The 24,679-nt window shown below is 43.4% G+C and overlaps 1 protein-coding gene across 2 annotated transcripts; it reads right to left on the bottom strand.

Moving 5' to 3' along the window:
• Positions 1–18,252: 18,252 nt before the first annotated feature.
• dmap1 (DNA methyltransferase 1 associated protein 1) lies at positions 18,253–24,633 on the bottom strand. Of its 2 annotated transcripts, none has more exons than XM_042416694.1 (10): positions 24,178–24,633; positions 23,904–23,995; positions 23,517–23,712; positions 23,045–23,203; positions 22,736–22,903; positions 22,127–22,312; positions 21,724–21,810; positions 20,796–20,868; positions 19,896–20,248; positions 18,253–19,003 (listed from the first exon to the last, which is right to left on the bottom strand). In XM_042416694.1, the coding sequence occupies exons 1-10, from the start codon at positions 24,271–24,273 to the stop codon at positions 18,944–18,946; spliced, it is 1,470 nt and encodes a 489-aa protein (XP_042272628.1). In that variant the 5' UTR covers positions 24,274–24,633; the 3' UTR covers positions 18,253–18,943. The 2 variants fall into 2 exon arrangements, with proteins under 2 accessions (XP_042272628.1, XP_042272630.1); XM_042416696.1 differs by having other exon boundaries at positions 21,724–21,795.
• Between the last annotated feature and the right edge of the window lie 46 nt (positions 24,634–24,679).

The following is a 24,679-nucleotide window of genomic DNA, read 5'->3' as shown; positions in this document are numbered from 1 at the left end:
TTCGTGTGACAATCCCCCCCTCTCTCCCTCTTTCCCTGCCCTCTTTCTCTGTAGCCTCTTCCCCCCTCTCCCCTGCTCGCTCCCCTTGAGACACGCCGCCTGTGATGGACGATTTCTTGCCCTTTCTGAAGATGTGTTGGAGTGAAACTGAGTCAAAGGAAAAACAAAGAAACAAGAAAACTTTGTGCCATAGAGATGCCAGATGACATAACTATCAATATAGAATAAAAAAAAATCTGTGTTTTTGATAAAAACCTATTATTTTCTTAAAATCATCACTCTCATTAGCCTGTAATGATACATTTTAACAATTATAAGAATAGAACCTGTAAATATCTACAAATCTGGAAGATCAACTCCATCAGTTATATTAGAGATCAGAAAGGACTTACATGCTCTACATCGACACTTTTCACCATAAAAAGTCTCAATATAGAAGTTAACCCAGTCAACTCATCACTTTGTGTGTGTGTATGTGTGTTGGTGTCACTGCTTTGTTACTGTGAATGGCAGGTGATGGAGTTATCCTCTCCTCCATACTGTAGCTCACCAAGCCCGTACAGTCTCCAGCCTGTGTGACTGACACTTGGGAACATTCCCTTTTGATGAGACACAATGCAAACCTATGGCGTTATTTGTCACAGATAATCTGCTTTCAACTCCAACACATTACAGACGGTGTAATATCTACATAATTCATATCTGATTTCAAGCACATTGTCAGAAAGCACAGCTCAGAGCGCCACAAATCAGCCCAAATCACTCTTAATTTGTTTTTATCGGTATTGGTATTGCTTAAAGACTTTTTGAAATAATGTAATTGAAATAATTCCTTATTCCCCCGAGCCAATCCAGAGGCTTTACACTGCTAATCTAATGTGACACGCAATTTCCGTCTCTCAGACGATTGCTTCCCCTCAGGTCCCTGTCTTTAATGAACAGCCATTTGGCTGTGAGCCTGTGTGTGCGCATGTGTGTGTGTGTGTGTGTAATCAGAGAGCAAGAGAGAGTCCTGAGATAGGAAATGAGTGAATTGGGAATATCATAGCCAAGAAGAAGACACGAGAAAGAGGCTGGAAATCAGTGGGTTCACCGCACTAACTCAGCCTGAGAACACACTGGATCATTGGGATATAAAAATGGACATTGACTCTCTTGTCCACATTACCTAAAACTGAAGAGAACCATGATTTAGCTTGGACACTTCATCTACCCCTCACATCCTTAAAGCGTTCCCTGAGATGGAACTTTCCATGCGTGCCACTTCTTCTCACACCTAAAGACAGCCGGTTGGTGGAGAGGTGGAGGCCCAGACAGCAGATGCAAACCTTTAAATGGACACATAAACCAGAGTCCAGACTGACTCTGTAACAGTCTTGCCCTCGGACCAATACGGCAACATGGAAAACATGTCTCCCTTGTGACAAGGCAAGGTCATTACTCCACTGAGTGTGCACCCTCTCCCTAACACATTGTTTTGGGGTTAGACAACTGCATGCCACCACACACACTGTCAAAAAGACAGTCAAAGGTGAGACATGACTAAACAAACGTGGGACTGGACTCCCAAATTAATAATCAATGGTAATCTTAAGGCTGACAGCACTTGTATTCTCTTCATTCATCAAAAAAAAGCTAGAAATATCCTAATTGGCCAGCTGATCAGTGAACAGACTCACTACAAGTGGCTCCATTGACATTATTATTGTTATTTCTACACTGTTCCTCCAATTTGCCCCGCGTGCTAGTGGCTGTGGGTGGTGTATGTAGTGGATGATGGGTGTGTGTCCTGCAGGCCCAGTGAAGTGTTAATGATGTCCCTGCTGCCTCAGCCAGGTTATGGCACAGGGGCCGTTAGCCGCCCTGGGTAAACTCCATGGTTCCCAGAATAAATTGCCACCCGGAGCCACGCAGGCTGGTCAGCCAGCCAATTACAGGCCTGCCCGCTCAGCTGAGGATGATGGGATGCGATGTTAATTGTATGTCTTCATTTTCTGGCAGGAGGTGAGTCACTTGGCTGTCGTCTTGACTGCCATACACACATGCATGCACACACAGTGTATAACATCTTAATGCATGCTGTTTATGCTTTGATTTGGTCACATTAAACATATAGGCATGAAGCAAGCAATTTAAAAAACGTTCAAGTTTTGCATTTTAGTTTCTGTGCTCTTCAGTGCAGTGAAGAGAGCAAACGAAGCAAATGAAATCAAACCAACATGATGAGACTTCCTCACTTCTTTTATTAGGATGCCAGAGGTCATCAGTGGAGTCTTTTAACTTTCTCAATGTGTAATTGGACTGGTGAACATTAAATAGTCATGTCTTTATTTTTTACCCCGCTTCATTCCCAGTTTATGTTTTTGGGGCGTGGAGTAAATTAAGTTACTGCTGTAATCATTTCCACAGACCAATTAGTGATAATTGCTGTTTGCTATGAAACTCACAATCCCCTATTACTGCAGATTACCTTCAAAATTCATACTATGTTCCCTAATCAAAAGCAAAAAAAGAAAATACTTTTTTAAGAAGTGATTTCACCTGCTGGTAAAGCTGCAGACAGATGCGCCAAATTCTAAATTTTCAGCTGTTGTAACAACAAGTGTAGAGACAACAGAGTTTCCCAGCAGGAGCTTCACGTAGAAGCGGTGGAGATGAGGAGTGCTCAGTTCTCTGGAGTCAGTTGGGTAGTAGTTGTGCGGCAGAGTGCTACACTCTCCTCAGTATATCAACATAGAGACTGTCTGGTAGCAGTGCTATGGAGAGAGAGGTTAGCTACTATATTAACATAGGGAGAGACAGCGCCAGAGCAGAGCAGTCTGCCAAAGACTGAGCAGTAGAAGTGAGACAGAGAGAGAGGCCATCGACCAGACAGCTACAAGATGGAGTGGAAGGGAACGTGTGAGAGATGAGCTGTCGAACATGTGACAATGTGTGTGTGTGCGTGTGAGTGAAAGTGGAAGTATGTGTGCGTGTGCGTATGTGTGTGTGACAGCTCCCCAAAGCAGCCAGTGAGCGTGAATGTGAGGAGGAATACAGAGAGGTGCATTATGGTCTCAATCATTGATCGCTTCCTCCCAAGGGGGCTGGTGACTGCCCCCATCACACACGCACGCACACACACATCCTGTACGTTTTCACATTCACAGCACACCCCTGTTGGCAGGCCGATACTGTTTGCTTGTATTCAACTTTGCCTCTACACTGCTGAAGTTAAATTCCCTGAACTGTATACAGATTTAACAGAACTTTGTGAATTTAAGTGGTTTTCCAAGAGGGAAAATATTCAATAAGGAGATAAAAAAGGTGATGCAGAGTGTGTGGCTGCAGGGAACCCACTGCACTTATTGTCAACAAATCCTATGAAAAGATCAAAACCATCAATGTGTTAGTCTGTTTCTTAGTATTTTCAGGCTCCTCAACCTTGTCTATAGAGCCTATTGCTTCATACCGAAGACATAAATTTTGTATAATTTAAAAGGCTAAGACACTGCATAAAACAGCAGGGCACAGTAGTTTTTAGAAAACCACTAAGACTAAATGATCACAGCGCAACACAGTTCTTCCCTCTTCCTTTTATGTGAAGGATCCAAAGTGATTTTTGATAAGTGATAAAAACTGACTATGAAAAAGTGATGCACTGGTGGGCTAGAAAGTTTAGCCCTGACCTGCTGTGGATGAATGTCTACGGAGGAGAGGGTCGTCACTGTAGCTCCTGGGATCCTAGAGGACAGACACAAATAAAAACAAAGTGCAGCTTGGCACAACATCAAGTGAATTTTTAGAGAAAGTGATAAGCTTGCTTGCTAACAAACAAGCCATTTGCTGGCTTACGCACATTGACATACCTGCAGCAAAGAGGAGGAAGTGATGGAGGCAACAAGAGACTAATTCACTCTTAGTGTGCTACTGGGTATTTATGAATGTTGTTGACTCAAACTACAGTGCTCACGTTCATCATGATAAAGGAACATGTTACCCAGCATAATTCTGTGGCTTATGAGTGTTTATAATTTTTTTGTTGTGTTTATTACTCATAGTTTTTGTCTATTACCTTGTTTCCTGCACTGCTGTAAAATGCAAATTCTACTCTTGAGATCAATAAAGTATTTAGTTTATATATAGTTTTGAATAATGGAGCTCTATGACAGAGGAAAAAGCTACAGTATGGTGTAGCTTTGGCTACACAGACAATACTTGGCAGTTTGACATTGTTGGTTTTGTTCTTAACATAAGGTTTGTTGACAGCAGCAAAAATATGAAATATCACCAGCGTTATCCTTTAAGATGTGTATTCAGTGTGTCTTTGCAAGACAGATACAGGAGCAAAAAGCAGCTGAAAAACTGTACACCAATTCCTTCTCTTCAGCTCACTTCCATCCTCAATCTTTAGCCACATGTTCACCAAGAGGCAGACAGTAAAGAGCAGTGACAGCCTGTGTCCCCAACCCACCATCACCACTTCAATCTACACACACAAACACACATAAAACACAACACTGCCCACCACCAAACATCACACCCTTTCCCCTCCCCTCGCTCTCCGCCTCACCCATCCAGCTAGCCGGGGCCCTCATCCTCTCTCCTCTCTCACCGCCACGAGGTGACACTAATGTGACACTCTGGAAAATAATTACCAACAAACGCACTGCTGACTGCAAACAGCTCGCTCCCCTCAGTGGACTGTCACTAGTCATTAGTCTGAACCCTGGGAGAGGACAGGACCACCGAGAGGGGTGGTGGTGGATGATGACGAGGACCATACCATGTGTAGAAAGAGGAAATAAAGTGAAGGAAGGGAAGCTTGACAGGTGAGATAAGAATAATGTGTTTTGCAGTTGTAAAACATGTAAAACAGTGTTGTGAACTTGCATGTCTGGATGTGTTGCAGCTGATTCTTCTGGCCCAGTCTTCATCATTGGCCCCCTCTGGTGGTTCACATTATATTATCTGTGGTGCGGCAGCAGCGCCTGGCCCACTTTGTCCAGGAACCAATATACTGAGACTGTGTTAGCAGTCTCAGTATATTGGTTCCTATAGTGTGGGAAGTGTCCCTCTGATTTCAATCAGCTTGGTTGGAAGGGTTTAAAGGAGAACGAGAACTGGAGTGAAACTGAGGAGAAACTGATACTAAATCCAACACTTGGGGGTAAGAGAAAAGAAAAATCTTTCCAGGTAAGCAAAGAGGTGAAATATAGAAAGGACGCTCATCCTGAAAACTGTTCAAGGTGGCAGCAATTCCAACACAATTATCCAAATGCCACAGGGTACATCAATTCTTTAAGCACCAACCCCCCTCCTCAAGAGCATTATTTGAGTTGCCTTGGGGGGCAGCCGTGCCAGTGAGAGATTAAAATTTTTTAGAGCTCCCACAATGGCCAATATTAAAATGTCTCAATATATCTGCCTGGCTATTTTGATTGGTAACTTAACCCCTGACTCCTGAGCAAAAAACGGCCTGTTCTCTGAGCTATTGTCAGCGGGCTGGGGTCTAATTCTTGTATGATTCAGGCTAATGAGCTGGTAATAGGTCCTGTGTGTGTGGATGGGGAGGATATTACAGTGTAGTGGAGACAGGAGGAGGAGGAGGAGGAGGAGGGCAGAGACGGGGTGGAGGGTTCTCATTGTTCAATAATCAGGGTACAAGGTTTAATCTGTGAGCAAGAAACGGTTTCCTCGCCTGCTGAAACTCTTCAAAAATACAGCCGGGGTTTTCATTGATAGTCAGTTTCCACATAAACAGGCAGACTTGATTGAAATAAGCGTCCACCCTTCTCATTCCCAGGCGAGAGAGCGAGAGACAGGGAGTTAGAGAGAAAGTGAAAGTGTGTCTGCCTGTGTGTCATTCAGCCAATGGCTTTATCCAGCCTTATCCTGAACCATGAAACCATAGTGCATGACACCCTTCTATGCTCTGCACAGATATGGCTATTCACTGTTAGCACAGAGATTTGACAAGCCAGACTGCTCTCACTCAACAGCCTGGGTCAAATGGATGACTGTCACAATCTTTTTATCTTTCGCTCTCTTCCTCTCCCCCCCCGTCTCGATTCCACTCCGTGCACCCTCCTTTTCACTCCCCACTTTCCCTCAATCCCCCAACTTTGCCTGTTCAAATTGACAAATTCAACCAGCTACAAAAGAATAAATGAAAGAGGGAGAAGAGACCTCTGAAGGGGATAATCTTTGCAGAGGGAAAGATCTGGTTGACTGGGAGACAGTAAGATGAACACATTCATCTGAGTTTGCTGTTATTCATAATGTAAACATTCAGATGCAAATGTTTTTCAATATGATAAAGACTATGTCAAAGAAAATCGAGGCAAAGAGTAATTTTGCAGTAAAAAGTGTCATTTGAAAATTTGAGGAAAAATGGTCATAACATATTGAGTGGTGTAATTAACCAAATTCACCATTCAGAGCAACATGTCACCCCTGACCTGACCAGAGCACAGTGGTCTGTTTGTGCTCAGTTAATATGTGGCTTCCTGCCCTTGGCTGCGGAAATTGAACACTTTTATTCAGTTTCAGAAGAGGACAGAAAGTGCCCCATGTGTTTTGAATGATGATGATAATGAAACACGTTATTGTCTACTTTCCGTTCCACCATTATCTTCAAGTTGAGCTATACCTGAAAATATCTTCCATTTTTCCATTTGACTGAACTCAGTTTTGGTTGAAGGCTTATCATCAGTGTGGTGGAAGAAATATTCAGAAAGTACCAATACAACAATGTAAAATATATTCCATTACAAGTAAAAGCCCTTCCTTTAAAACCCTACTTAAGTAAAAAGTATTATCGGAAAAATGTGAAGAAGAATGTATTTAAGTAAAAGTACTTGTTCTGCAGTAAAATGGCCCCTGTGAGTGATATCTTATCATATATCACATTATTAGATTGTTAATACTGATGCATCAATGTGTAATTAGCATTTTACTATTGTAGCCACTCAAGATTCAGCTAACTGTAGCCACACTATATAGTTTATTCTGTAAAAATGCATTGTATTTTGAAAAGTAGGATAAAGGGTTAATAAGTAGCACCTTACTTTACTACTTATTCAGTGAATGTAGTTATTCAGTAAATGTTTTTAAAGTGTTTTCCACCACTGCATGCTTTATGTGTTTAATGATGATTTACACATACAGTATGAACCACCATATGTTAGCCTGTTTTTTTCCCCACTTGCCTCTGTACATAATGTAAACCAACACTGGCTGTGCATGCTTATAATAAAAGTGTGCATTCATTAATTTTAAGTGGAATTTTTCCCAGGCCATCATTTAAATCCCCACGTAGCAAACCTTACTACGATTCCCTTGTCTTTACCTCCTCTGCTGTGGTGTGTCACCTCTGTGTGTGTCTATCTACCTTTAAGCCCCATGAGGCCCTTTCATGCAGCTTGTGGTTTTGTGTGTGTCAAATTTCTAATCACCACACAGTCTCCTGCCCGTCTACATACACACGCACACACACACACACGCACGCACGCACGCACGCACACACACACACACACACACACACACACACACACACACACACACAGTCTATCGGTGTTCAGTCAGGTAAAGGTCTCATAGTCGTGCTCTGTGAGTGGCCTCTGCTCAAACAGATCAATAGACACTGGCACGTCCCTCCACCAACCAAGAGAAAACAATTAAAAGCCATCGATCCTGTGCCAGGCTCCTCCATGAATATGCATGTGTCCTTGACCTTCCCTTGGAGAGGAGAAGCGAGAGTGAGACAGACAGACTGACAGACAGGTGTGGGAGCACTCTTTCTTTTTTTTCTCCCAGTCGTAATGTTGACTGGGTCGTGGTTGTGTTTATTGCAGCCTTGTGTTGCTCCTCTCCCTGTGAATCTTCACATCAAATCTCAAACGTGACCCCGAGCATACATGAGGCAAATCGTCGCATTAAAGCCTGTGAAACCAGTTGCTCTTTTATAAGTCAGTTTTAGGCGCCTATTGCTCTTTTCCAAGCCGTGTCGAGAACAGAGATCAAGTGGTCCCACAACAACTGTCCCCTCCAGCACTCCCTATGCCTGCCTCTTTTCTGATTACAGATGTGTGACATGCACATGGGGACGTCTCCATGTTAGCACATCACTGTGCCTGTCCTGACACATCCTGTGGTCACAACAGCAGGGGCTGCAGGGGACAGCCCTGCCCTGTCCCCCGTCACTGGGGATTAGCATTAGCATGCTAACAGGACCCCCAGGGGAGCGCTGAGCTAAGGGTCACGCTGACAACTGTCAACAGCCTGCTTTAATTAGCTGCGCCTGGTCATCAACAAGCTATACTGAGGCGATTCTACAATATAGTCCTGTTTAATAAGCACATATTGTGCAGGTTTATACAAAAATATCACTTTGTCTTTGGATTGGAGGCAACTGAAATGATTCAGCATGAAAGACGACACAGCTGTGTGTAAAAATGAACCTTACCCCTGTATCTTCTCTAATCCATCATTCATCATCAATCCCCGTTCCCTCCAACCAACCTCCTTTGCTTTTGCTTTAATACTGTACATCAGGCGTCAACTGTGTGAGTGCTGACATGTCACACTGGCTGGCTCCTAACCTGACAGTGTCAAGATGGCGTTGTCATAGGCCTGGAGACGAGGTGAGAAGCAGAGTGTGTGAGAGGTAGAGTGTATCGTCAGTCAGACAGTGCATTATCCAGCTGTTCTGTAGCTGTCTACCTTTTTCTGTGGCAGGGTAATGGGAGCGTCACACACTAGCAGACAGTTGGAGTCTCACTATTCAGCTGAGAGGCCACATCCATATACACTGCCTGATAACTGACTGCCAACGTTGCCGAGGCTGTCCTGTCTGCCCCACAATGACTGTCAGTGGCAACCTGGGGGCTGGCTGGCGTGACTGTCAGCGACTGGTCACAAAGCATTTACCTGCTGACAGAATTGCAATTAGTCCAGGGAATGTTGTTACTGGGAGAAAGAAAAAGGGAGACAGAGAGAGGAGCCAGAGAGGGGGGAAGGAGGGAAAGGGCGTATAGATGGAGAGTGAGAGGTGGGTAGATAAAGAGAAGGTGTGTTTGGGGGTGTTAGGGGCATGTGAGAAGAGATGTGGGGACAGCGGCAATGGAGAGTGAGAGGTGAGTAGATAGAGGAAGGGAAAAGAGGAATGTGAGATGTGGACAGATTTGATCTCTGAAGCATCCCTCGCTGTGTGTGTGTGTGTGTGTGTGTGTGTGTGTGTGTGTGTGTGTGTGTGTGTGTGTGTGTGTGTGCACGCAGGAGATTGGCTTGTAGCTTTGTATCAGGGGAGCGTCTCTGCCTGTCAGTGGCCCAGTCAACACACATTTACTTAGTGACACAATCCTAATGAATCTCCCCAGTCATATCACCTCCATCACACAAACAGAGCCACTGCTGGTGACCTCCTCGAATAACTCCACCTCAGTGTCTGGGACAAAAAATTACAGATGTGTGACATGTACATGGGCATAAAGGAAGGAAGGAAGGAAGGAATAAAGAAAGACAGAGGGAAAGAAAGAAGTTATAATATGTAGCCTCTTTTCAGCACCATGGACAGCACTGTATTTCATCTCTGTCACTATCTGTCACTGTGAATTTCAACACATCCCCAGTCTCCTAGCACAAAGATTTGCACTGAGGGAATTAATGGTGGCCAGTTCTCCTTGTGTACCTCGAGAGTCACACGGCTACAAAACACACTGTGACCTCGCACAAAGCCAGCGCCGCTCTGCTTTCTCTCAAACTCTGGGACTCATCACCATCCACTAATGACCTCTCTCCTTTTCTCTGCAAGCTAGTGACACTCCCCTCCCGCCTTTCACTCCCCATCTCTCTCCATCCCACACTCTTTGTGTGTGTGCTCTCTGACTGATAAGAGAGTGGCAGGGGCTCCTCCCTGGCCCCTAAGGGAGAGACGGAGCGTGACCGAAACTGTAGTCCCAAACCAAACACAAGTGGAAATTGGTCTATGGGCCAGGATCAATAGTGAATTAGCCAGTATGCTGGTTCTATGGAGGGCTGCTCAGCTCTGATCTGATGATCCATAGTAAAAGGCCGTGAGTGGAGACTTGAGACGAGTGCAGAGGCGGCAACGGCCTCTGGGTTGTAACGGTGGAATCCACTCCCTTGTGGTGACCTACTCAAATTGAAGTGACTCCCCAAGAAACTTTGTATGTAGAGCATTACGTCTTAGTAAACTAAACAATCCTCTGCAACAAGGTAATGGAATCCGCTCGATGTAAGAAGTATGTTCAAGTCAAGTCAAAGGAGCTTTTTGTGCAGCATGTAATCATGGTTGAAGTCTGACAACTTCAGACCCTTAAAACAATACTCCAGTGTTTTAGAATTGCACTTCCACACAGTTGGGAGACTCTAGAAAGACAGAGAAAGAAGATTTGCAAAAGATTTTAAACAGAATGATCAAAATAGCTGCAGCAGAAGTCAGTATATCATGCCTGTTAGTCTCAGTAAGGGTCAAGTTCCAAAAATGCTGGATCCTACACTTCCCATAATGCAACTTGATTGAATCTTTTCATTAGACTCTCTGTCTGGTAATCATCTTTCAGACTCTGTTTCCCCAGTTTGGAATGTTTGCAGGCTTTCCATTAAAAATGTGTAGTCTCCAAGCTCAAGCAAAGATAACTCCTGATGACATCACCAAGGGTTATTTTCTCAGACTTGACAAAGCTCCTCCAGAACCACAGAAAACAGTGTAGAGTAAAAATGAGTAAAATCAGTGGAGTTCCCCTTCAATGAAACACTTAAATGTGAAAAGTAGATTTAATGTTAAAAATAATGTGAAGCATGTTATCTGAAGGTTGTCTTCATGGACCTGTCTGAGGGTCATGTCTACTGATGTGTCGTGTCGCCTGGTGCTGACATGCTCTCTGTGGTGCAGGTGTGAGCGCTCAACTAAACTAACCCTACTGTTCATCACTGCCTGCCCTCATCCCAAAGGTGTGTGTGTATTTGTCTGTCTGTGTGTACGTGCATGTGTGTCTGTCTGGTGATTAATGAGTAGCAGGGCCTGATGGATTGTCCTGATCACAGAAGGGACACCATGTTCGGGAGACACACACACTAAGTGGGGGTATAGGCTGCTGTCCAACACATACACACACACACAGATGCATATGCAAACATATGCATACACACACGAGTGCAAAAGTATGCTTACACACACACACACAAACACAAACACATTATCTACATGGCCACACACACGTACAGTTAACCTCTATCAGTCCATTACATCAGGAAGAGTCATCTCAAGCACATCTGTTGCCTCATGTGCCCACATACACACACAAATACACACACTTCTCAACCTCGTGCACCTGGTCCAGCAGACAAAGCAGAAAAGTTTCCAGAGGTGAGTATGTGACCCGAGTGAGCAGACACCATCATCATCCCATCTTTCTCTCTCGAAGGTTGTGACGTGATCATGAGAGGAGAGGTATCTCTGCAGCTGCAGGTGAGACACAGGGCAGACAACACACACACATACATACAGACAGACACAAACACACACAAAATCAAGGTGGCTTCCTCCCTCAGGCCTCAAGCAGCAAACCGATGTAACAACACACCTCGTGTTGCCTCGTTGTGATGGGTGTTTCTTTGCCTGGCAAAGTGGGTTATTGTGATCTGAATCCACTTTGCGATGCTTACCGTTTGACTGAGTTCTTAAGGTGATTTACATCGATAGAGTAAGGCTTTCTTGGGTCCAATGAATCGCATTTGGAATATCCCATTTTTCAACACAAACACATGCAAAGGTGCGGACGCATACACACGCACACACATTCTCCCCCAAGCAGTCTGATAAGGTTGTCTTATCAGAAAAGAAAGGAGAGGGAGGAAGAGGGGGGTTGCTGTGTGATAATGGCTTTCACCAAATCCCTCCTCTGTCACAGATTAAAATGCCTGCTTGGAGAGCATTAGCAATCTTTCTTTTCATCTGCCCCCCCCTTCCTCCCCTCTGTCGGCGAGTGCCATCGGATTTCTGGGCCAATCTATTGTCACAGGCCTGCCACACATACAAGGAGAAGTCAACCTCAATCTGATAGGCCATTGTCTTATTCTCCCCATCGCTGATTCCTGCTCATGGTATTGATCGCAAAGCTGTCCCCCTCACATCTCATCACATTGCTCTGTGTGAGGGAGTGTGTTTGTGGGCTCTTGTGTCAGTCAGTCTGATGGAAGATGTGGTCAGTGTCCCATTGGAAGAATCTTCCCATTGGGAGAAAATGCTCAAATTAGAACTCTTCTCTGTAATTACACAGATCTATAGGTGGCAGGACCGCACACTGGAACTATGTAGAATTGAACCCAGCGGACTCCCCTCCTAATCCAGTTACTCCAGGTATCAAGAGATCACAGAAGTGGAGAGAAGAAGCCACTTGAAACTAACTGTGGCACTGCTCAGCCACCCCCACCACCCTTAGCCTCCTCCTCCCCACTCTTGCGCCTCCTCCACCATGCCTCACAGGCCCGTCTGTCACCCCTCTATAATTATGAGGAGTGAGAGTAATGTGTTGCAGTATGAATAGGATTGTCGGCCTGATTGTGATGTATAGGCTTTCATTACCATGTCCAGGCCTGTGCCCTTCGCCATGTAGGAAATCCTATTTAGGCCCTAATTTGGGAGCCTCCCCGACCGTCCCGCCTGATAGCAATCACACACAGTAATTGTGTGCTGGGGCAACTGACAAGAGTGGAGGCTCAGACATGGAGAGAAGGAGAGAAAGGAGGACAGAAGGAGGAGGAGGGAGGAGGTCCTGACAATGATATATCTGCATAGTTTGGTACATTATTCAAGTCATCCTCCGCAGAATATGTATGTTTTTGTGTATATCTACTTATTTTAAGGTGGTTTGTTAGCATGACAATAATTTAGGGGCAGTTACGGGAAAACTGGAAATATTCATGTATAGGATTTGATGTGATTTTTTAATTGGAGAATTGAGGGGCTTCCCCCTTTCCCCTCTCTCATTCCACTCCAACAATGCTACATAGTTAATTGGGAAGAGACATCATGCTAACTCGATAATTATGATTTATGAGACAATCTCCAGTGGATATCTCGCACTCTCCACTGATTTGACGACAACACGTAACCAGCCCTCAAGCAATCAATATTTGTACATTTTCCGTGTCTAAGTTGTTAACTTTTTTAATATTTCATTAGTTCCTTTTTTTGAGGAGAGTGATTCTCTGCACTAACATTTATGCAGATCTGACTCCACTTATAGGCTTGTAGATAATGAATGTCTAATTGACTCATTTAAATACTGTTTGCCTGCAGGAGGGCCTTTGCATTAAATGTTTGATTGCCCTCATATTAACTGTCATTAATCCCCTCTGCTCTTAATAAGGACTTTATGAGGCTTTCTTAAAACTTCTCTTCTACCTCACTATACCCTTTGCATAATTAAGTAGAATATTCAAAAATATGGAAATGAAGAAGCTCTCAGGATTTGACTAATGGTCTTTGTGCCATAGAATTCCAATTATGGGCAAACCTTTGCATTTTCTGTTCTGCATCGGGTCACGGTTCATTAGCTTGGGTCAATGTGGGTCGATACAGTTAACTGTTTTGTTTAATGTCCAACTTGAGCACACTTTCCACAGTACACACAGCATTTGATCAGACTGGTAGAAGTTCCTGAACCTGTTGTGTTTGCTGACACAAGAAGTATGGCACATGCAGGCGTCGCAGTGTCCTTTAGAAGAAGATGTACGGCACAGAGCGAACTTTTGACAGCACTGTCACTGTGCCAGAGTGGGTGAGAGACACAAACTTGTCTGTGTTTATAGCTTAACTGATCCTCTTATTCCTGCTACTCCTCCAGTCTCTCTGCTCTGCCCTAATCTCTCCGGGGGTCTTACTGGCCCAGGATGACAAATGGGAAGGAGAGGCCAGCCAAGCGTGGGCTCTGTGGAGAGGCTCAGGCCGGGGGTCTCACTAAGCCCCCTCAGCTCTGCCCTGGATCATGTCTGACACGGCCTGCACTAACCCCAAGGATGGAGAGGCCACACACATCACACACAGACTCAGGTATACACAACACACAACCACCCATATATCATTCCACACATGTAAGCATACACACAACAAAACACACAATCAGAACACTTCACCGGATTGATTTGTCTCATATCATGTCTTATATCACACACACACATACACCTACAACCTCTCACGCCTCTCAGTCACTCCAACAATCCAGGACAGGTATGTGAATGTCAGCCCAGAACTGGTGCTACCGGATAAAACCCAGCTAGCTCTATTTTAGTATACATAGTCCAGCTCAATAAGAGCATGTACTAAATGACTGCAAAGTAATGAGTGGCTGTGTGGCTGTACTCAGAGCTGTGACACTTACAGCGCATGAGAATGTAATGCGTCAAAGCCTCCTTCTCTTCCCCCCGTCTCCCTCTCTCTCGCTCCGTGCTCCTCTGCGCCCCACTGCCTCTCAGCCATGGGATCAGCTGCAGGCGCTAATGAAACGTCAGTCAGGTAATTGAGGCTCTGGTGGTGGCGGGCCAGCCAGGCAAGCAGTCAGCCTGTGTGGGTGATGACACCAGGACGCTAGCAGCTACAGGATCCCAGCAACCCCCTATGGAGCATCACAGGATGAACTGCTCCAGACCCAACGGGGTGGAAAATATTGCATTCACGCTGACATTTCCCCATGTCTTCCTGTTTGTGTTAGGGAGAATTTTAAGCAGTGAGTAGTAAGGTGTGTACAGGTAAGTTGAGTTGTCAACTCAACCAGAGATTGTTAACCAGCTTGGTGAAAGCTACTGTTAGTGAGGAGGATGTTCTGCCAGCGGCCCCAGTGAAGGAGTCAGAGGTTAAAATCCTTTGTTATTGCACCCTAGAGTGATGTTACTATCCCTACCACTCGCTGACCTGCTCAGCACCCCCAGTGAGTTATGGGTAATGTTCAATTCCCCCGCTGTGACAGCTGCGGATCCGCATGGTAAATTGGATTTTTTTTTTCTTTGTTAGAATTGTGCTTGTGCAGGTAAAGAGAGGGAGAAAGACATTCGCTGCACTGCTTTGCGGAGGTAACTCTGCTACATATAGTTCAGAGGCCTCTCTATCTCTCACTGACAAATCAAACCGGTTTGTTTCTGAGGACTGATGGTAGAACAGACTGAACCTAGTCTGTCCTGCCTGGTTTATAGTCAGTCTGCAATCACAACACTGACCTGAACAGGCCACAATCTGCTAACCCTGATGTGTTTCCTCCTCTTCATCATGTACGCCAATACAGACAATATAAAGATCTTCATATGTGGATACAGATACAAGCTCGGCACAAAATGGCACAAGACGCTGAACACTGGAGCATTTTACAGCTTAAGAGTTCTTAGAAGTTAGTGGTGACTAAAAGAGAGCTAAAAGGAGAGTGAAATTGGACTTGCATTTGTTGAGCGGTCAAAAACATGACTCTAAATGAATGTTAATGTTGCGCCATGTCTGTATGCATGTATTTCCATGTATATGTAATTTAGAATACAAGACTTTAACTTAAAATGTTGTACTGACACACAATGTCAAGGAATTTAGATTTACATATTCAAACAAAATCAGATTTTAACAAAGTCATAATTAAGCATCTTTCAAATAGGAGTTACAATAATGGTGCCTATGTAGTATATTTGTTTTCTGAATATACCAAATCAAAAATGTATCAAATCTTTCAACTACATCCACCAGTTTAATCAAATTTGTCCTAGTCTTTAGTTCACTCAATGTATATCATTGCCACTCCACTATGTTCCTTTCTTGCAACATAGGACACCTTGAAAGACAACAACACCTGACCAGAGATGTTCCCAAGAGCAGCACAGTACCGGAGAATAGGAAGTCTAGATTTAGTCCCAGTCTCTCCGCTCTACTCCACTCCACTCTCTTCTGCCTCCCCGGGGCTTTAATGTGGAGAGTGGACAGTGGGGTTAATGCCTTGCTGTAAGCACTGTTTAGCGCTAGTGATTGGGTTTGTGTTGTAGCAGGCCTTCCCCCACAAGCAAAAAATCCAGTGGAAATGACTTCCACTGTCCAGCCCTTTGGGCACTTGTGATTTCCCAACCTGCGGTTTCAACTCCCCTCCTCTTTGTTGTAGCTCAGCGTCCCAGAGGGCACAGGTGAATTTGATGTGGAACAATGATTAAAAGTTTTCTCCCTCAAGGTGACCTAAATACTGGAGGAGGTGAAAGTCAAAGTGAGAGACATGGAGATGAGAGAGGGGCATGGAGGTGAAAGTCTGTTTTGGGCATTTGTTATGGCCCATATAGTAAGTGCTCAATCCTGGGTTTAGGAAAGAAATGATCCAGCAACTGTCCTTACACTGCTATTGCACTGTTCCTGCATCTTCCCCTAGTAGTAATCAATAATTGTATGTGACATGATAGGTATAAAGCACTGTGCCACAGAAAGGAGGCATCGACAATCTAATCATTGTCACATCAGCGATTACCTCAAGGCGTGATGTATTTGAACAGGGTTCTATCACATCTGCTATTACCTGTCTCTTCCTGCCTTATGTTCCTCAGTACACATCCTTTCTCTTAACTGTGTGTTCAATCACCACCACCAGCATCGCCTGCTGGTGCGGCCGAGCAACCCCTCGACAGTGACGTATGCCAGCGATTAGCCTGGATACAGTTCAATTATGATAAACAGCCAGCGCACCTCTTAGGCCGTGATTAAAGCCTCAGTCTGGCCTTGATAAAGAGATCTCATCTCAATGCCATCACAAACACATTATAAGACACTCTGCCATGGTGTTCTGCCTCATGCTTTTCACATCAGTGCTGCACAACCTACACTGTAGCCCGGATGGAGCTCATGGCAGACGGAGCTAGATGGGGGCTGCTGGGGGTCTTTATCATTCACACATGGCTGGTGATGCATCCCTGCACACCTATTTTCAATTTATACTAGTATTTATTAATAACCTCCACCTTCTTGAAGCCCATCTTACAAGATACCTACCATATAACTTAAGATGGGTTTAGATATTGAGAGATAGAGAGGGAGAGAGAAGCCCCAGTTTTGATAAATGGATGAGCAGTGATGAAAAGAAGATATCAGAGGAGCATGAAAGGAGAGAGGGGAAGAGAGCAGAGCATTAATCCAACGCCAGGCTGGTAGAGAGAGGGAGCGAATATGAGAGACAGAGAAAAACGGGAGAGAGAGGGGAGGAGGAAGCAAAAGAAAGATAGCCTTTCGGCTGTGTTCTGTCAAGGGAGAAATTACACATTTACGGAGGTTTTTTCAAGCAACGACGGGTTCCATAGATCAAACCACTGGATTTATGAGCCAATTTTCAACATGAAATATAGACACCGAGAATCCATTTTACCCATGTTTACTTGCCTTCTCTCACTCTTTTTCTTTCTCTCTCAATCAAACCGCCTAGTGTGTGGATGGCTTTACTTCTGTAACCTTAGCAGCGCTTATTAGAGCTGTAGATGAAGACGTGGTGATGATGCAACCTTTGGTGGATGCTGTAGTGTTCGTTATGAAACAAGCCCTCTGAAGTTGGTGAGGATCAAGACAAACAAAGATAAAATAGTTATTAAAAAGTCTTGCTATTTTTCTTTCTTTTTTGACTAATTTGTTTCTTTTGCAGAAATAACAAATCAACAAAATTATACTTGGATTTTAAGCTAAAATCATAGATTTAAACCTTAGTTTGTAATCCAAAATCCACTGGATGAAACCATTAAATTGTTTTGTTATAGATCAAAAGATGTATTGAGGAACATCAAAATAGCCAAAAGCAATCTGAAGTAATTTTGAGTTTGTATGCAGATAGCATTACCTGATATACCTGAATTTTTGCAAATTCTACATAGATATTGTATGCTCACATCACAGTGCACCCATTTCTGTGCAAACATATTCAAAATTTGCATAGAAATTAATGTCTAAGTAGGCTAAACGACATAATTGACACACAATTAGCAATATTATGGGGAGGGAACCTAATGAAGTTTTCATGGCTGTGCCAACCAAAGAATGATCACTGCTTAATTATCATATTAATGAAGTCATTAGTTGTCACTTAACTTAAATGACAGGTGAGGTAAGAATGTCATGATCCTACGATTTCCCTGGCAAATGTATATTCAACACCAATTTCCTCCGGGATAAGAAAGAGAAAGCTGAGAAAGTGCGACTGATGCTTGAAATGTGAAATGTACCACCGTGGAGTAAACATGTGTAACACGTGGTAAGAAAAAAAACAAACAATGAGGTTTATTGAATCATTGACTAAAGCATCTTCAAGGTCACCTGAGGACAAACAACACAAATCAGCCCCACTAGTCCACACAGAGAAAGCATAACAGATGGAAGCAGTATCCACGAGAGAGGGAGACGCACTCTGGGTCGAGAGGGAGCCGGTACTACAGGCTAACACAAAAACACATTTCCAGTAAACACTATGGCATGATTAGGCTACAAAAAAACCTCATATGGGTCAAATAAGCATTGCGGCTCAAGGTCCTCCCACTCCCAGAGTCTCTTCTTTCATTCCAATTCATTTCAATTACCAAGTCATTCCAACCTTCTTCCCCATGTCCCGATTAGCTCGGCCTGGCAATTTACAGTTGATCTTGCCTCATCTAAGGCTGAGCTTTGATGGAAGCAAGGAGAGGAGCAGTAATGGAATGAAATGTCACTCAGTTGTTGCCTTTGTCACTACGATGGTGGGAAAGCCAGATGGGGAGGGGTTGGAGAGGTCCTGTTAGTAGCTGCAAAGTTGTGTCTGTGTGTGTGTTCACCATGGTGCTTCTACATAAATGGACAGCAATAAGGTATCCTGCTCCCCCCCGTGTCTCTCTTGTCCAAAAATAAAACTTATCGGCGTCTCCACTGAGCCCCTTGTCCTCCACCGTGTACCAGCTGGTGCTTTAGTCCTCATCAAGGCTTCTTCACCTTTTTCACCGACGACGAGCTGGATGCCGATTCTCTACGTTTGCGCTGCAATGTCATACACAAAACAATCTCATCAAGGACTGACAGGGGTCCACTTTCTGTGCTGCTGCATGTCATGAGAGGACGAAGCATCTGTACTCACTCATATTTCTACAACATGCTTGCCAGACTGCCGAGTGAGTTGCCCATGAATAGTGAATGTCGTTTAATGTATGACAGACTCCCCATGGTTAAAACAGCAAGAGGGGAAATGTGCAGTGAGCTAACCCTTGACAAGTGCATCAATTTCTGTTTTTTTTCCCCTCCTTTTCTCCCAGTTCTCTGTGCACTGCTGTTCCTGTCACTGCTGACTCCCACTGTTAGCCTGGGGAGGGTGTAGACAGCCATGTGTCTCCAACCAATACGCATGGCATCACCATCTGCTTGTTTTTATATACCAGCTCAGCAAGGATCTTTATTATGAGTAGTGGCTCACACAGTCTACCCAGATCCTACTGTCTTCTGCATAGGCACCCCAATCACCAGGAGTCGCTAGTACAATGATGAGGACTTGATCCCTCGCTAGCCACTATCAATGCCAATTGTGTTTAACAGAGCGCTTGAATATAGAATTAGGTAATAAAAAGAATATGTCTGCTGTCAAGACATCATGTAGTTGGAAGCTCTGTTTCAAGGCTATATAATCTGGCGATATACAATAATTTTTTACATGTAACACCATATTTCTGACATGCTCCATCAGCAGTCCAGCTTAATTAGGCGTTTGCCTAGTCCTCTTTTTCCCAATAATTGTTTGCATTTATAAAACAGTTTCAAAGTCCTCAAAATTTTTTCACTTGCATGTCTGTCATACATTAAAACTGTTTAAACATTTGCAATATTTTCACCTGATTAACTGTGATATACTTTGGACCAGGCAGAGATATAGCAGACTTACTGAGTTGGGGGTTAGCGGCGCTCCTACCACATCAATGATCTGCTCTTTGGCTTCCACCTTGATGTCATCTGCGCTGGGCCAGGTCTGGGCTTCCCCGCCTGGTGTGGATGCTGTGGTGCTGTTGTTGACATTGGTATCCCCACCCTGCAGTGTGGCAGCTGGCCCCAATCCTATACTTCCGCCACACCCGCCTCCGCTGCCGGCCTTCAGCAGGGCCTCGTAGCGGTGACGCAGCATCTGTTGTTCATACTCACAATTGCTGTGGGCCTGCTTCAGCTCGTAGAGCAGCACCAGGTCACTACGCAGCTCATTGAACATCTGTACAATCTCTTCTGTCGGCATGGGGTTGAGATCTGGATCCACAGACAGACATGAAGGCAGTGAAAATTTTAAATTAGATTTCAGTTACCCAGCGCTTTGATTAAAACACCTCAAAACCAGTTTGTGAGTTTATTACACTAAGCAGAAGATACAGGTGTAACAGTGCATGTATTCTTCCCAAACTGATCATTAACATTTGATTTGGTTTGGTGCTGCTGAGATGCTGTATGCAGCCAATGCACCCGGCTGATTTTGGTGCTCCTATGTGCAAGCTTACTGCTTTTATGCCATAATGTACTCTTTGTTTATTTAAGGTAAAAATCGATATTGATCTTTTCAGCTAACTCTTGGCAAGACAGCAAATTAGCTTATTTCAAGTACTCATTCAAGTGTTTTTTATTCAAAATAAAGGGAAAGAAATTCAACTTTTCGTTTTCCCCACAGTGCCAAATAACATACCAAACAAAAAAACAGAAATTCATAGTTTAAGATTCTTATATTGCAGGTCTGTTGTAGAGGAGAGTTAAAAATGTACAACTTTGAAATTTTGGCAGTTTGATAATGTCTTCTCACACTCACCCACTCCTTGCTCCATCAGGATCTGCTCAATGGCCTTGATCTTCTTCTGGCCCACCGAGCTTGGTAGTTTCATCTGAATCACACACAAATACACAGACACACACAAGGGTGTGATTTAAGGTGTAGAGGATACAAGGATAAACCGCTCCACCTCAAGGCTTTTAATTCGTATGAAATGCACTGCAGCAGGCCAGATCAAAATGTCTTTATTCACTGAACTCTGTCTGACTGATTAGCTGGAGGGGCACTCCACTCTTTAGTAGTGCTAATGCATTTTCCATAGAGAGCGGCAGCTCCTCATCAGTCTTGAAGATGAATAAGAGTCCCCTTGCTAGGTCTTACAAATATTAGCTAGTCACTAACCAAATTAATCATCACTGTGCTAATGAGAGATAGCTCACTCAAGTCAAACATTCTGGCTGCTCACATACATCAACTGCAGGGTCAGGTATTGCTAAATTACCTTTGATATTTCTACTTGTTCAAACAAAACTCAGTTGGCCTCCTTAAATGACAAAAATTTCTAGCTCCTCAAAGGTTCCTGTTCTTCCCCAAATCAGGACTGAGTATTATGTCAATAGCTGCCCCCAAACCAAATGATGGTTTTCTCTTATATTTTACTCTTTCTTTTGTTCTGCTTTCTCTCTGTGTTGTAGAACAACACCACTGGATCAACTGTGTTCTGTGTATATTTCTACAAAAATAAGGTTGAGTTAGGTTGACGATGATAAATGTCAGCACAGTACAGAGCAATATAATTTCTTGATACAGAACCCTAATCAAAAGCTATGGGACTATTCCTGACTCAGATTGGTGTTCTAGGTTCTCCACTGGTATTTCAAAGCCAAGTTGAAGTTTTAAGTTGAAGGCGTTTTTAAGAATATCCTTTTAGTGTTTTCAATATCTCAACAGGGATGGTAAAACTCACCCTCTGGCTGCGCAGGGTGACTCCCGCCGATTTAAAATCAGGGAATTTGATGCCTGCTGTCTCTGGTACAGCCTGAAGAAGAAATGACTGATGAGAGACACGGATAAACTTGAGATGTCAAAGCATTCAAATAAATATGTATGGGATGAATATTATTAAGGTGTGAGAACTGTTTCATATTCTCTGAGATGCAGTAGTTCAATCAAAAATAAAGTAAAATGATGAATTAAAAAATATCAAGACTGTTTTCTTTTGATGGCAGATTTTTTACTTAATATTTCAATATATTCAATATTCATTACATTGAATAAGCACAGTCAAAATGTTGACCTTAACTAAAAACATGCTTTTCCTCTGAAGATTTTGTTGTGCTTTACATCACTCTTTTTGTGTGTGTGCTTACCGGTTTTTCTGTTTCTCTTTTTTGTGGGAGCTTCTTCTTGGAAACTCTCTTTTCAGCTCGCCTCAACTCTGTAGTTGTGTCAGCTGCTTTAATGAGTTTCTGCAGATCCTGGGCCTTCTTCTCTCGCTCTTTCTTCCTAGTCTCAATCTTTCTTAGCTCTTGAATAAGATATTCCTCTTCTGCCACCTGCAGGAAAAACAAAAGAATTGCAACGTTTATATTCAAATGCTGGCACACATCTTACATGCTTATATTGCTGGCAATCATGCTAACAAAAAACAATACACTCTTTTGGTGCACTGGTGCTCAAAAGCTATTAACTTAACAACTGGAAAAGATTACTTGTTGACATCAATTAGTCTATTTTAGAGTTAAGTACACCAAGCACTGTATTTGCTAACTGTCTGGCATAATTGGGTTTTTATACATTCTCTATTTCAAACAACCACCTTCCTTTCCAGAGTTTATACCTGTAATTCATAATACTGTTTGTTGTTTAGCATGATGCCACTGATCATGGCTGGGTAATATCTAAGTTACCAAAGCTTTACAACTGCATAAGAAACTGCATGAGTGTGCATTTCATATTCAAATTATAATGTTACTAACTTGTTCAGGTGTGCGATTGAAGAGCTTCCCCAGTTGTTCTTTGCGGCGCCTTTCATGGCCGGCATCAAAGATGTAAATCTTAGGCTCTGTTCCTGAAGCTGCACGGACCTTGGTCAGCTTACCACAAATACTATAATACCGTTCTTTCAGGTCTTCCACAGAACGTTTCTGAAAGCATAAATAGAAGAATGTTACTAAAAATATGACCTTTAACTTACTGCATTCTGATTTTGATTATTATACACCTTTATTTTTGTAATATATCCTCAATGAAAGAGAATGTCAGTGGGTGAATGAGTGAGTGATTACTCTGTATTGCTGGTAGTCATAACGGTCATGGACAACTATGAAGCGCAGGTCAAAGCGCTTGCACAGGTCGAACAGGTGGTCTGTCTCTGCTTTAGTCCAGCCATCGTCATGGAGATGCATCTGATACTCCTGCTCAGAGTACACTGGCACCTGCACTGTCTATACAGACAGACGGGAGCACAGAGAAAATGTAGTGAATAAGGAAACATAAATTAAAAGTGTAAGTGTGTGTGTGTGTGTCTATCTAAAGAGGAGACAACAGAGGATGAGTAGCCGTGTCTATTCTTTGTGTAGGTGCTACAGGACTGATTATATTTATTGAGTTAAAGTGATGAGACAAAAAAATCTTCATTCTCAGTTATTCTGTTATTGTTTCTGTCAGCTGAAATATGTATTTGACCTTAACAGAGTAAAACTGATAAGATCCTACAGCTTATGAGGAGAGATAAAAAGAGATAGCAGTCTTGCCCACCTTATTGAAGCGGGCAAACGGGTAGTCTTTGCCCTCCTCAGCCACACGTCGCCAGTGGTGGAATATGGCCCCATCCCTGCGAGCTGGATTGGTGAAGGGCATCCATTTCCAGGGACGCACCTTCTTACAGCCCAGCTTCGCTTTGACTGTCCTGTAGCCCTGAGTAGTATCACTTGGCAGCAGAGGGGGAGCATCTCTGTGTTTTAACAGGAAGAAAGAAAAATTCTATGAATTAAAGAAACTTAACCACCTCTCACTTTTGTCCCGATCACTTCTTCGTGCAACTGAAAGGCAATAAAAATAAGTAAGCAGTAATTGAATCCAAACCTCAAGGGTAATTCAGTGCACCAATTTAAAAAAACAACATAATTTCAAAGGAGCCCATACTTCTTATCTGAATACAGCAAAGCATAGACTTCTCGGTGCATTCCCTCTGGTCTCTTGAAGGTCAACGTTTCAGTTGTCTTCTTGGTTTTTTTCTGAAATACATGATGGAGAAATTGGTTATTTTGAAAGAAACATTTTGGTAATACTCTCAAAGACATAATAGTGATAATAATCTTCTCAATCTGTAGCTGTAGACACTGGTATGGATATCATTTTTTTGTCACATGACCTGTATAGGTTTACCTATAGTAAATATTAAGAAAGTCAGATTTACCTTGTCTGAGTTGATAAGGTCCTTTTTGCTGATGGGGCCATCATTATCCCCTCCGGCCAACTCCAGTATGTCCCTCACATCAGCACCGGTAGCCATGATTAATATGTTGTTAATTATCGCTTCTCACGACCTGTAAACACCTTTCATTAATGCACACGCGCTCGTTCATTAGCGTTGTGCTGTCCAACGGCTAACTTACGTCCCTAGCTTAAGGCTAATGCTAACGCTACCATTTCTAAGTTACGTTAAATTTACACGGAGCCGCAAACGGCAAAGTACACGTTTTTGTACGATTTATTTTCTTAATATTACCGTGGACGTTCCTACAATATAGGAAAGCTGTAGAGACAGTGAATATTAGTATTCCCTTGCTATTGTTCAGGTTGTGGTACCGAGCTAGCCACCTAACTGCTCCACTGACATCGCTCTCTGCATTGATCTACCGATAAGTTGACTGTCGCCACCGTGCGGTCTGGCGGCGCACTGCAGAATAAAATAACAA

Source organism: Thunnus maccoyii, chromosome 7, assembly GCF_910596095.1.
Source record: "Thunnus maccoyii chromosome 7, fThuMac1.1, whole genome shotgun sequence".
In the NCBI taxonomy this organism is placed as follows: Eukaryota; Metazoa; Chordata; class Actinopteri; order Scombriformes; family Scombridae; genus Thunnus; species Thunnus maccoyii.
Note: the sequence above shows the minus strand (reverse complement) of the source record. Positions and strands in the feature narration are given on the sequence as shown.

Bases quoted from the DNA above. Each gene is read 5' to 3' on its own strand.
- dmap1 (XM_042416694.1), bottom strand. From the start codon at position 24,273: ATGGCTACCGGTGCTGATGTGAGGGACATACTGGAGTTGGCCGGAGGG. The intron at 23,713-23,903 runs GTATGGGCTCCT...GTTAAAACACAG, and splicing joins TTGCTGTATTCAGATAAGAA to AGATGCTCCCCCTCTGCTGC. The intron at 21,811-22,126 runs GTAAGCACACAC...GTCTCTCATCAG, and splicing joins AAAGAGAAACAGAAAAACCG to TCATTTCTTCTTCAGGCTGT.